This window comes from Lytechinus pictus, chromosome 5, assembly GCF_037042905.1.
Source record: "Lytechinus pictus isolate F3 Inbred chromosome 5, Lp3.0, whole genome shotgun sequence".
NCBI lineage: Eukaryota > Metazoa > Echinodermata > Echinoidea > Temnopleuroida > Toxopneustidae > Lytechinus > Lytechinus pictus.
Window position 1 is genome coordinate 53,925,291 of NC_087249.1, and position 12,400 is coordinate 53,937,690.

The following is a 12,400-nucleotide window of genomic DNA, read 5'->3' on the forward strand; positions in this document are numbered from 1 at the left end:
ATTGTTGAGCTCAGACTCAGTACCTTCCTCTCTCTATAAAGATCAAATGTGATTAGGATCGAAATGGGAAATTGATAATATAAATCAGGAGTATAGCAGGATGAAGCACCACACTTTAAGCAGAACACATTCAATTACACCCTATGAATTTAGTATATGTGCTTTTTCCACTTCTTGCATAAAGTTTCCCCCTGTGAATATAAAATTGGACTTGTTGTTGAATAACCTTTTTATGTTCTTTTATATTCTTTCATTTGTTAATCTCAAACAGGAAGGTGATGGGAGAGCTATTCCAGTGTTTAGAGCCAGAATTCAAGTCATTTGTTACATTCTCTGAGAGGATGGATAACTTGTAAGTCAGCCATTTTGAATTCTGTATTATGGAAAGCCATATGGGGGGTCCCAAATTGAAACATGCTGAGAACAATGGTTTAAGATAGGTAATAAACTCAAGTGATTGTTGCTTCCGATATAAAATGTGTCAAATTATGCCTTAGTATACAGGTTTTCTTATTTGATTTTGTAACTTTTTCTGTCCTTTCACATGTTCCTTTTATTGAATGAAAAGCCATCAGATTTAATTGGGGAAAGGAAGTAATGGTTTGTAATTGTATTTTCATGCGACCAGGTTTCACACTATTTATTGTAAAAGTTAGATGATATTTAATGAACATGTAGATTTTGAAGACAAAAATGTGAGTCAGTCATATTTTTTAGGTTATTTGACGTTGGAAATAATTGAAAAAAATAGATTTCATTCCATCAACAGATATAAAATATAAAACATATAAAAATCAAAGGAAATTGTTAAATAAGAAAAAAAATAAGACAGTAATTAAGAGCATGGATTTTTTGGTTAAAGTTGCAATTTTTGAGAATTTAATGTTCGCTGTTAGGTTATCTTGTTTTCTAATGATATGATTTGAATTTTTTCTTTAATGCCCTAGTAACTCAGTCTACATGCTTGTGAGAATTAGCCCTCATGTGATGTCTAGTGAAACACAAGCTAAATCAGCCTCTTATTTCAGTATCATCATGGCCAACTGCCTGGTAGAAGTCAAACGTAACTTTGACAAGTACATGGTGAGTCCCACACTCCCTGCCACTCACTGCGCAGGTCAGGTCAAATGCAGTTCTATGCAACACGAAATGATAGTTAAGCTTACTCAATCCCTCCTCTACAGAAAATGTACAGCCATTTGATTAATTTTTTAGACCTGGGGGATGTTTCTTAGAGTTAAGTGTGACTTTGATAGAGTCCTGCTTAAATGCTGATGTGCACATGATATGTACTGCGCAATTTCATTGATTAATGCACAGTATCGCGTGTCCTCTTTGCATATTTTGACCAGTGGGGATGATGCCTTATACACTGCACGTAGGGATAGTGATTTTCCGCAATCACTGAAAACGGACGGAAATCCTAGTTGCGTGCAGCACGCAACTGGGAATTTAACTGTGACTCTAAGTCAAACTTAAATCTTTGTGAAACACTCCCCTGATCATGCAAAACATGTTACACAACGAATGTAGAGGGCAGCAACACACGGCAGTGTTGCTGCCCTCTACGTTCGTTGGTGTTATACAACACTTTTAAGTTGCATTTTGTGTAAGATCTCTGTTGTACCAAAAGATTTGACCTACAAAGAGTTACCTTACCATCATCTCTTCTTTGTAATGATAGTGTTTAGAAATGCATGTATAGAACAATTTTTCTACTTTGGTTTGTTTCATCTGTATAAATGTCACATTTTTACCATGATACATCCTTTGATAGATTCTCTTTCTGTCATTTACTTTTCAGGATAATTTGATTCGCTCTGTAGAGGAAACAAGGATATCCAAGAAGAGTAAATGCGGCATTCTTCCATTTGTCAAAGAATTTGAGGTTTGTTTTCCCTTCTCTTCATTAAGAAAGTGTGTATACTAGGAATTATTTCAGAGACGATCACACTAATTGCTTCCATTATTTTAACTGTTCTACAGTAATATTTGGAATATGTGTTTTTAGTGATGGTGATTGGAGAGGGTGTGGGATATGGAAATAGTTAAGTCTTGCCTCTGCAATTTAGCTATAAATTGTATTAGTTCGTTAATTTTCTGTATTGAGTTGTCATTTTTGCAATAGGATAGATTTAAAAAAATGAAAGCCAGCACTAATGCAAAACTCTAATTCTCTTTTCTTTTCTTTTTTTTGTAGACATTTGCATGTCAAGCAGAGTCTGTGTTCAAGGGATCAGACTTACGAGGAAACCTAGACAAGGCTTATAGTAAGCTGGTCCTGGCCCAGTTTAGGAACATCCATAGAGTAGCCCTGGAACATCAGAAGACACCCAGTGATGTCATCATCTTTGGTAAATATATTTCCCATGTTTCCCATTATTTCCATGAAACCTTTGCATTTTTTTGTTTACTCTCAACTAAGTTTGTAAAATGATAATGCAATGTGTTATTGATTATGGTAATGTGTATTCTCTAGTGAAAATGTAATGCTTTGTTCTTTCATGAATACCCGTTTTCTCAACCGGTGTTTAGAACATTGATGTAGAAAAATATGTTGTAAATTGTTTGAAATACAAAAAGACAGTACTATAATCCTGCACAAAAAACATTAATGACCACAGCATTTACCTCCATAGTATTTCAGTCTGCTATCTGGCTATGCGCAAAGTGACCTCTGTCATTCAATCTCCTCATCAGTCTCCTCATTTGCATACCGACAAGGATGTGAATATAACTGTTTTGTGAAATTAAGCGAAACTTTAAATGTCATAACTTTCTTATTTTACATCCGATTTTGATGAAATTTTCAGTGTTATGCTTGTTGGATTTTTCTCTTTTATTCGAATCAACTGTTTGTTGGGGTGGACTTGTCCTTTAACTTACAAACAGCTTTATAAAAAATGGCCCCCAGGTTACACAAAGCTTAATATTTTATATTCGTACTGCTTTCACAGATACATTGCAGTATTTTTTGTGTGTGATTGATAATTGATTGTAAAATAAAGCCCCATGATTGATTGGCCTTCAGCCAGATGAACAAAATGCTTCAAATTAAATCAACATTTCAAAAGATGAAGTCATCATATGATCATATTTATTAATCTTTACTTATATTCTCCACTTGAATTTATTATAAGAAAATTTAAAAGTATTTCAAAAGATGGAGCATAACTTGTTTGTTTGACCTTTTCACAATTTTTTTCCAACTATTCTACAGAAAACTTCCATCATCTTCACGGTGAGTATTTTAATGTAAATATTTATTGAAGATTGTACTTTATAGGATAAAATAGGGTAAAGTGGTATGAAATTTTTCAATATTTCACAACAGTATATAACTTGTTGCAAGTGATGATTTTATATAAAAGCTTTTTCATGAATAAGTAGTATACACATATGGATTTGCATTTTACATGTAGATTGACTACCAAACAGGTCTAAATGGTTTATGAATATCTTTTATTTGAATGCTTTCTACCAGCATATCAGCATTTATTTCAATAAAAAGTGGTTATTTGATATTCATGAGCACATTCTTTGATACCTGTTTCAATTTGTTTTTAATTCCATTTCTTATCGACCATATCTGCCCTTGTATAAGATTGTGACTTTGATATTTGTGTGTGAGTAAAGAAAGATTGGTGATTATAATAATGCTATACCTTCAACTCTTCAGATGTCCTGTCCAGACTGAAGATCACCTGTCTAGAATCAGAGCGTAAGGAAGCCAAACAACAGTATCAGGATCATTTACAATCCTATGTCAGAGATTCCTTAGGAAGACCAATGGAGAAGCTCAATGTAAGTTCAATTCTCCCCAGTAGAGACTGTCTATTATTGTGGGTAAGCTTATACCTGATGAGCAGAAATCAACTGTAATGAAATACATGTTAACTGTATGTCTTGTGGATGTTCTATGTAGTATGTATAAAATTTGAGTAGATTGTTATTATGTTGTATACAGGATTCCCACAGTCTTGGAAAATGCTGGAAAAAATTGTGTTCATGGAAAGTTAGAGAAAAATCAGGGAATTTGGAAAATTTGTGAAAAGTCATGGAATTGCATTTGCCTCCTGGCTATGGCAGCTTTCCAGTTTGTAGTGTCTCGCAACTCTCATACTCTGCTATTATAATTGGTGTTCATGATTTTCATTTTTCCCAGTTTTGTGACATCCCAAATTCTACATAACTCCCGGGACGTCACAGGAAGTCATGGAAAGCAGCAATTTAGTCATGGATAAGTCATGGAATTCTGTTTTCAAATTACTGTGGGAACCCTGTGTATATTAAAAAAAAATAAAAGAAAATGCATGAATTCCATCCTATGTATTTTATTTTTCACAAAATCGTTTTTGTTTGTTTTTCAGCATTTCTTTGAAGGTATTCAGGTGCTTGTATCTCAGGGAGTGAAGGAAGAAGAGGTTGGTTATCAAATCCAGTTCAGCAAACAAGAACTACGCAAGATCATCAAGGAATACCCACAAAAAGAGGTAAAACATTAGCGTAAACATGAGCATGAACATGAACATAAAATATCAACTTAAAAAAGTAGGAAGACAGACTTACATAATTGTGTATTGTGTAATAAACAGAAAGACAGTCTAAGATGTCTATATTGATAGAGAGATCAAACCCTGTGTTGTCTTTCTTGCTTTAAGTTAATGTTGTTTAGTTACAAGATTTATAATAATGATGATAATAATATGTAATATTTATATAGCACTCAATAGAATGTTTTTAGTTGCTGCATACTAACACCCTTGCTTATATACAGGTAACTTTGCTTGAGTTAAATCTATTAGGACCAAAGAAATCTATTCAGGTTGAGAGAAGTCCAACTCAGGAGAGGTCTATAACACGTTTTGCATCAGAATAATTGCTTCACCTTGGGTGGATATTCAATATTTGTTTCAAAAATTTTGATTGTATCTGAATTTCAGGTGAAGAAGAATCTTGAGAGTTTGATCAAGAAAGTTGAGAAGACACTTTGTGAAGAAGAGAATCTTGTCCAGGTTGGTATTCAGGGAGATGTATGTTTTATCAATATTTGTCATCTGAAAGGACTTGTAGGATGATTTATCTCAGAAAGTCTGTTTTATCTGTCTTTGCTCCTCAGCCAATCAAAATTAAGGATAGTTTAATATAAGATATAACAATTTGATGACATATGTTCAGGATTTGACAGCTTATCTTGGTTATGGTTAGCTGAGAAGCACAGGTTTCTGAGTGTTACTATGGTAACTGGGATAGTGACAACTTGTTAATGCAGAAAACTTTCATGAAAAGGTCATCAGTATACATCTTTACGCAGATGACACCCAACACTACACATCGTTCGATCCATCTGAGTGAGGCCACTTCCAGATGTAAACCGGAAGCCTGCATTGATGAGGGCATGGATGAAAGAGAACAAACTGAAATTGAATGACGATAAGAGTGAATTCGTACTAAGTCAATACGTATAGGGTGTGTTGAAGTACAATCTCTGTCCAGTTGTAGGAATCTCGGAGTTCATTTTGACTCTGAGTTAACAATGTCATCACATATTACTGCTACTTGCCGAATGGTATATTTACAATTACGTAATATTCATAGCATTAGGAAGTCTCTCTCACCTAAAGTTGCAGCATCTGTGATTCACTCATATGTATTATCTCGTATTGATTACGGCAATGCTTTATTGTGTAAGACTACATCATATCAACTTGCCAGGCTGCAACGTGCTCAAAATTCTGCTGCTCGGGTCCTCAGTGGAACATCTCGTTTCACCCATATCACTCCAATTCTTAAAAGTCTTCACTGGTTACCCGTATCTAACAGAATAGAATTCAAAATCATACTCCACACATGGAAAGCATTACATGGTCTGTCCCCCATATACCTTCAAAACCTCATCTCAAAATACACTCCCGCTAGAAATCTCCGTTCCTCCTCTTACAAACAGCTTAATGTACAGAGAACAAATTTAACCCTAGGAGAAAAGGCATTTGCCTCTTCAGCTCCATCTCTCTGGAATGCTCTTCCACTAAGGATCTGAACAATTGAATCGCTTGAAGCATTTAAAAAGTATTTAAAATCCTTTCTGTTTTCTTCTTACTATTGTTGAATATTTTAATGCATTTCCCCCCGTAATCCCTCCATCCCTCTGCGCCTCGGAATAGGTTACTAGATAGATGGCGCATAACAAATGCTGTGTATTATTATTATTATTAACTGTGGGATAATGACAACTTGTTAATGCAGAAAAATTTCATGAAAAGGTCCCCTGGACTGGGGATAACCTGTCTGCATTTATTGATTGGCAATAAGATGCAAGTGGGTATGTATGTTTAGTAAAAATGGACTGCTCTCTTGCAAACATTTCCATGCTTTGACTCCGGCCTAGTTTACAGCAACATTCTCACAGTAGTAATAATAGCAGGGGTAATAATAATAGCAGGGCCTGCTGGGAGAACAGTGTTCGGAACTGAAGTGGCTACCCTGGGTGAATATACCGTTATTATCATTATTATTATTATTACAGTTAAACAACAATCATAATTTCCCTTAAAATCTACCTCTGTTAACAACTCCTTGGAGGACATTATTTGTGTCTTCATGAAGTAAGAAACATCTAATGTTACCACTTTCTCAATTCTCCACTCTAGTTTATGTATCTTCTCTGGTTTCTAACACAAGTGATAAAGTCATATTTTAACTTTGTCTTCAACTTTACATATTCCAATCTGGTATTTAGATTAAACATTGCATGGCACATATTGAGAACATGAGAAATGTTTTCTGAAAATGAATTACATGTATTAATTGATAAGATTGCTGAAAAGTTGAATGCATATAGCTAGATGTAAAGACATACATGTACCTATCATCCGCTCTTGAGTTAATCAATAATGGATGCATTGTCATACCATGGATCCTACTAGAACTAGTAGGATCTATGGGTACATCAAACGTCTGGATTCTCTTATTCAAGTACGATTAAATCAAGGATCAGCAAATTCTCGTAGGCAACTGTTTACATGAGACTCATTATTACCAATATTATTCAGCACTGTGAAATGTCCTTTCTGCTTCTTTTTTTTTTATAGGTTGTATGGCGAATGATGCAGGAAGATTTCCTCCGTCAGTACAAACACATAGAGACGATGATTGGCCGCTGCTACCCAGGATCTAAGATCTCACTGGAATTCACCATCCAAGATGTCCTTCAGTTCTTCACTGACATTGCCCAGTCTCACTAGACTTCAGTGTGTCCAAGGCCCTGTGACATGAAGCTTAGTGATCCATTGTAGGGCTGATTCTATGATTTATTTTATTTGTCTTCTTTACCCAGGGTAGCCTGTTCAGTGGTTAAGACACTGTTGTCAACCAGGGCCCTGCATAATACATATATACATAAAAACAATCAAAAGAACACATTATATACAACACATATGAAGTCGACATTGTTACACTGCAATACGATTAGAGAGAAATGATTTGAGTACTTGAAAAAGGAAGCAGTATTGGAAATTGACAGGAAAACAAGGAAAAATTGATTGATTGCATTGATTGCATTGAATATTATGTATGATCAATCTTAAATTTAGCCCCGCAATTAATTGCTAAGCTTTATGTTATGGATCCCAGGGGGATAAAGCTACCCTCTCTTTCCTGCAAGGCAAATTTTCAGTGAATGCATCATAGGACACCTGGTGAAGCTCCCATTGAAAGTAAAGGCTCTCAGATGAACACACAAAAGGAACTTTTCTGAATTTAACCCTTCAAATGTTGAAAGTGAAAACCAATGAAGAAGTGCTGGTGAGAGATAGGGTAAAATGCTATGCAGTGAATTGTAAATTGTCATGTTTTGTTTCCATTCAAAACGTACATTTTCATGACTTATTTTAATTATGAAGAAATATGTTTATATGAGCTTTTGCTCTACAGTGTAATGTCACACCATTAACTTTTGTTTCTTTTTCAAGAAATTTATCAAGAGTCTTCTCATTAGTATGAAAGAAATTAATTCACCAGATTAACCAGAGTTCATATTAGTGAACCAATGTGTCATGCTGATATATACAGGATGATATCAACCATCCTATTTATTGTGTAACAGAAAATACCACTTAATGATTTTCATTTATGTAAGATATGTTTGAGGATTTATATACAAAACTATTGTTCATTATCTTGATGTCAAGTTTCAGATATGTATTTTCTTGTCCAGAATTTTGTTATGAAAAATGTTGCGAAAACCAATAAATGAAATGAAATGAAATGAAAACCTAAAATACCTTATCCCATCTAGGGTAATTGAAAATTCCATGAAATATGTAAATTCGACCCCTTAAATGTTGATATCCATGGCATAAATTTCCTTGTTTTCTCGTTCATATGAAAACTTGCCATGCTTTCCAAATTATCATTGCTTGAGCAGTTCATGGAGTTAAGTAAGAATGGAGCAAATTGCAACAAAAAATTGATCATGTAATGGAAAGCCCTCCTACAGAATTGCTTTTTACATTGATGATAAGTAGGCTCCTTGACACATGCTCCTGTAAACTTCTTCAGAAAATATCTACCTTAAGCCAAACATAAACCTAACCAATATCTTAATCCTCACATCATTCTGAACCAAAAACCATACCCCAACCCTATCCTTGTATCTTCAAAGAAATTAGAGGAGTAGCCATTGTTGCAGGAGTAAATGTTACGTTAGTGGCAAGTGTATTCGCTTTTTAATAAAACATGAGTAAAAGATTTAAGAACGAAATCTAACATTTTGGCTACACTTCAATAATACACAGGTATTGAACCATGTTTTAATAAAACTCAAATAGGGGGCCCATTGATCTGAGAATTCATTGGAGTCTGTTTTTATTTACATTAGTCTATATTTATATTCATGAATAGATATGAAATGTCATTTTCTTACAGCTCACATAAAAAATGATGTTGATTTTCAAAATAGAGCTCCTTTGATTTTCAAGGCAGATTGCTTCATCTGAAGAAAAAAATCACTTTACCCACATTGATATTTTTTTAATTACTTTGCAAAGATGGCAGACTATTTTATATAATAGCAAGGCTTACACATCTCATTCCTGAAGTTTCTATTTTCTAATTGAATTATTGGAGCAAGGGTTGATTACTGATATCTTGCCATTTTCATTGCCTTTGCTAAATTACATTTATTTTCTTTTTTTTTATGTTTGTGGAATGGACTTCCCTAGTTTCTTTGCTAGTGTGGCCATCTATCTAACTTTTATGCTTGACTGGAAACATACCTATTTTCCAGATTGTGTACAACTATATGAAGTCATTTTGTCCTTTCCGGTTAAAAAAACGAACAGCCATTTTAAGTGGATTAATTTTTGTTTAGTCTCACCAGGGCCTTTGATGATGCACCTATCAAAGCTACCAAATAATACTGATTTTCAGTAACTAGTACTGAAAAATGAGAAGAATACTGATGGTTTCAAGCAAAATACTGATTGCCAGGGTTTCAGTTTTAAGTGTCCTATCGTATTTCTTTGAAAATACTGATTTTCAGTTTTTAAGATACTAGGATTCTCTTGTTCAGGTTGGCAGCTCTGACCTAGATATTGAATAGAAATCTCGCCTTACTGAAATACATTTAACCCTAAATCTCTTGGGGTATTTTGATTCTGGTCATTCCCGGGGGGGGGGGGGGCCATTATGGCCCCCCTTAAGATCTCGGCCGCAGATTGCGCGATCACAATGAAAATTTGCATGATGATAGAGAATGACATAATCTACGCAGTTGCATTGGTAAATTTCACTGAATTAATATATTTTTATTTTATATGAATTAATTATGCTAATTTATTCATGAAATCATACTTTTTGCTCTGATTCACTAAATAAAGCTCCTAGAATGCTATTTTTTGGTAAAAATATTCTTTTTAGCATTCCTTACAATTGTGAATGAAAAAAATTCTGGTACCAAGACGGATTTCTTATGTATTTTATTGTTTTTTTAATTTCTTATGTATTTCTTTGTTTTTTTACTTTTTGTTTTTTATTGTTTTTTCGATGGAAATCATTCCAGACTTAATTCTGATCATAAACAAGGCAAAACTAATTAAGTTTAATCAGTAAAAGTAGAAATAATGATACATTTATGAATTTAGGCTAAATACACAATTTGCATTGGATTTGTACATGAAATCACGTTTATGAGCAATTTTGGGTCTGACATGCACTTACATAATATTGCGTAATGTCGTAACCGCGTACCCGGGCATCACAAATTTGGTGTCAAAATTTGCGCGAGACTTGAAAGTAAAAAGTCAGTGAGCGGCGAGGTCAAAAAATTTTGCGCAGCAGATATATTGCGAAAATTGTCGAGGGGGGGCCATTATGGCCCCCCCCCAGGAGAATTAGGGTTAAAGGATGATATCAGTAAGATATTTAAAGATGGTCTCATGAACTATGCCCTATGGCTATGACAGTCAGGTTCATCCCTAGAATATGTTTTGATAAAGAGGTCAAAGGTCACATTGTATCCCATATGCATGTTTGCTCAAGTAAGGAGTGTGTCCTATCATGAGCACTAAAAAAAAGAATCTATATGAATCATTAACAAGGACTTGATTTGTATCTCATAAACTATCCTATTATATGTTCATTGTGTTCATCGTTAAATTATTTTATAAGGGACCATTCTAATATTTGTGCTCATTCGATGTCCATTCTGAAAACTGAGCATTTTAGGGACAAAAAATGATGTTTAATAATCATGTGATGTATAAAGCATGCCATATTAACAGACATTATGTTCATGCAAGTATAGTTATAAGAATATATTTCTTCATGTATATATCTTGTAGATTAAGCTCAAAGTGCAATGATTATTAAAAGATATCAACTTTTAAATCACCCTGTATGGGACTGTTCATTTTGTATACCGTTATTGCCGGGCGAACACTACATGAATTGATACAACACATTTTTAAAAGAAAATTTATTTAGCATTAAATGTGAAAGTTCAGGAAGTAAAATTATTTTATTTGAAGTTCGGCATTTTGCTAGCGATTAGATCAGAACTATGCTCTCCTGCAAACCGTGTGGTCAGAGTAAAGGCCAAATTTGCTTCAAGTCACATCTGATGATAGCATTTGGAATTGAATTAGCTTTATTCGTAATGGGATGCTTAATATAGACTGGAATTTCAATTTCAGTAGTCTTAACAGAAATTTGATCATTAAGATTTTATTGGCTGAATTTCTTTGAAAATCAGATCGTAAAGGATCATGTAGTGTATGCCAGGTGTTAACAGGCTTTCTTTAAATGTTGATTATTTGATGATTGAGGGAATACAGAAAATGTTGTAGGGAATTTACAGCGAACAGCTGGAAAGCTATCCCTCTTGTGATCCAACATTATTTAATATTTTATTGATGATGTAAAAAATAGTGGTTATGGTTTTGATGCATAGAAATGATGATGTTGGTGGTGATGATGGTACTGCCTGGTGGTGTTGATGGTGATGGTGTGATGATATGGTGGTGATGTTGGTGGCGATGATGATGGGGATGATGATTGATGATGGTAATGGGTTATGATCGTGGTGATGATTAGATGGTGATGGTAGCTTGATGATGAATATGTGGTTGCTATGTTTGGTGATGGTAGTGATGAGGATATTTATGATGATGATAGTGGTAATGATAAGGATGATGGCGGTGGTTGTGACGATGGTAGTGCTAATGATGTCAATTAATGACAGATGAAGATGTCGCGATTACTAGTATGATATGGTGAGGGTGGTGGTGATGGCGATATGGTGATACTGATAATGATCGAGTGATAATAATGCTGTTCCATTAGTAAATGAAATGTTCTAAATGAGAATAATAGAAACATTACTGATGTAATAATGATGACTGACCATAATGATAAAATAAATGTACATGATCCTGTCAGGGATGTGATTGTAAGGTAATTAATTTTTGAAGTGCCTCTCTAAAATAGTACCTGTAAAGCGACTATAGAAAAAGAATATTGTGGGCATCAATGGAAAGACAGACTAATAATGGGCAACTTCGGGGGTATAGATCTCGGGAAGGAGTTTTGGTATACTGCGCCATATATCGATCAATCGTCATCTAAATCAAATGCAAAATATATTTAGTACATAAAAGCCTGCAGATTATAAGGTGAGCTTTGCCAAGATTGGTATTTTCCTAGGGATGCCAGTGCAGTTATAAATTATATTTTGCAATTATTCTTGATATCTTCACACGACGACGTGAGCGTGATACCCCCTATGACATGATGCTAAACACATGTTGAACATGATCTGCCACACCCAGGACACACCCCCAGAATACCCATATCACGTCACTGTATTTCGTACATGCGCAGATTTCTAATCGAGTTTACATGC

General features: G+C 34.5%; 1 protein-coding gene across 3 annotated transcripts in view; it reads left to right on the plus strand.

Moving 5' to 3' along the window:
- Nucleotides 1-10,887, plus strand: part of LOC129261085 (exocyst complex component 1-like) — a 37,854-nt gene extending 26,967 nt beyond the window's left edge. For all 3 annotated transcript variants that reach the window (XM_064099250.1, XM_064099251.1, XM_064099253.1), the window contains 9 exons: nt 272-352; nt 948-1,083; nt 1,805-1,888; nt 2,201-2,354; nt 3,221-3,241; nt 3,680-3,804; nt 4,371-4,493; nt 4,944-5,015; nt 7,092-10,887. In XM_064099250.1, coding sequence (XP_063955320.1) covers nt 272-352; nt 948-1,083; nt 1,805-1,888; nt 2,201-2,354; nt 3,221-3,241; nt 3,680-3,804; nt 4,371-4,493; nt 4,944-5,015; nt 7,092-7,244 — 949 coding nt within the window. In that variant the 3' untranslated portion in view covers nt 7,245-10,887. The remainder of the gene's footprint in view (nt 1-271; nt 353-947; nt 1,084-1,804; nt 1,889-2,200; nt 2,355-3,220; nt 3,242-3,679; nt 3,805-4,370; nt 4,494-4,943; nt 5,016-7,091) is intronic.
- Nucleotides 10,888-12,400: the final 1,513 nt, after the last annotated feature.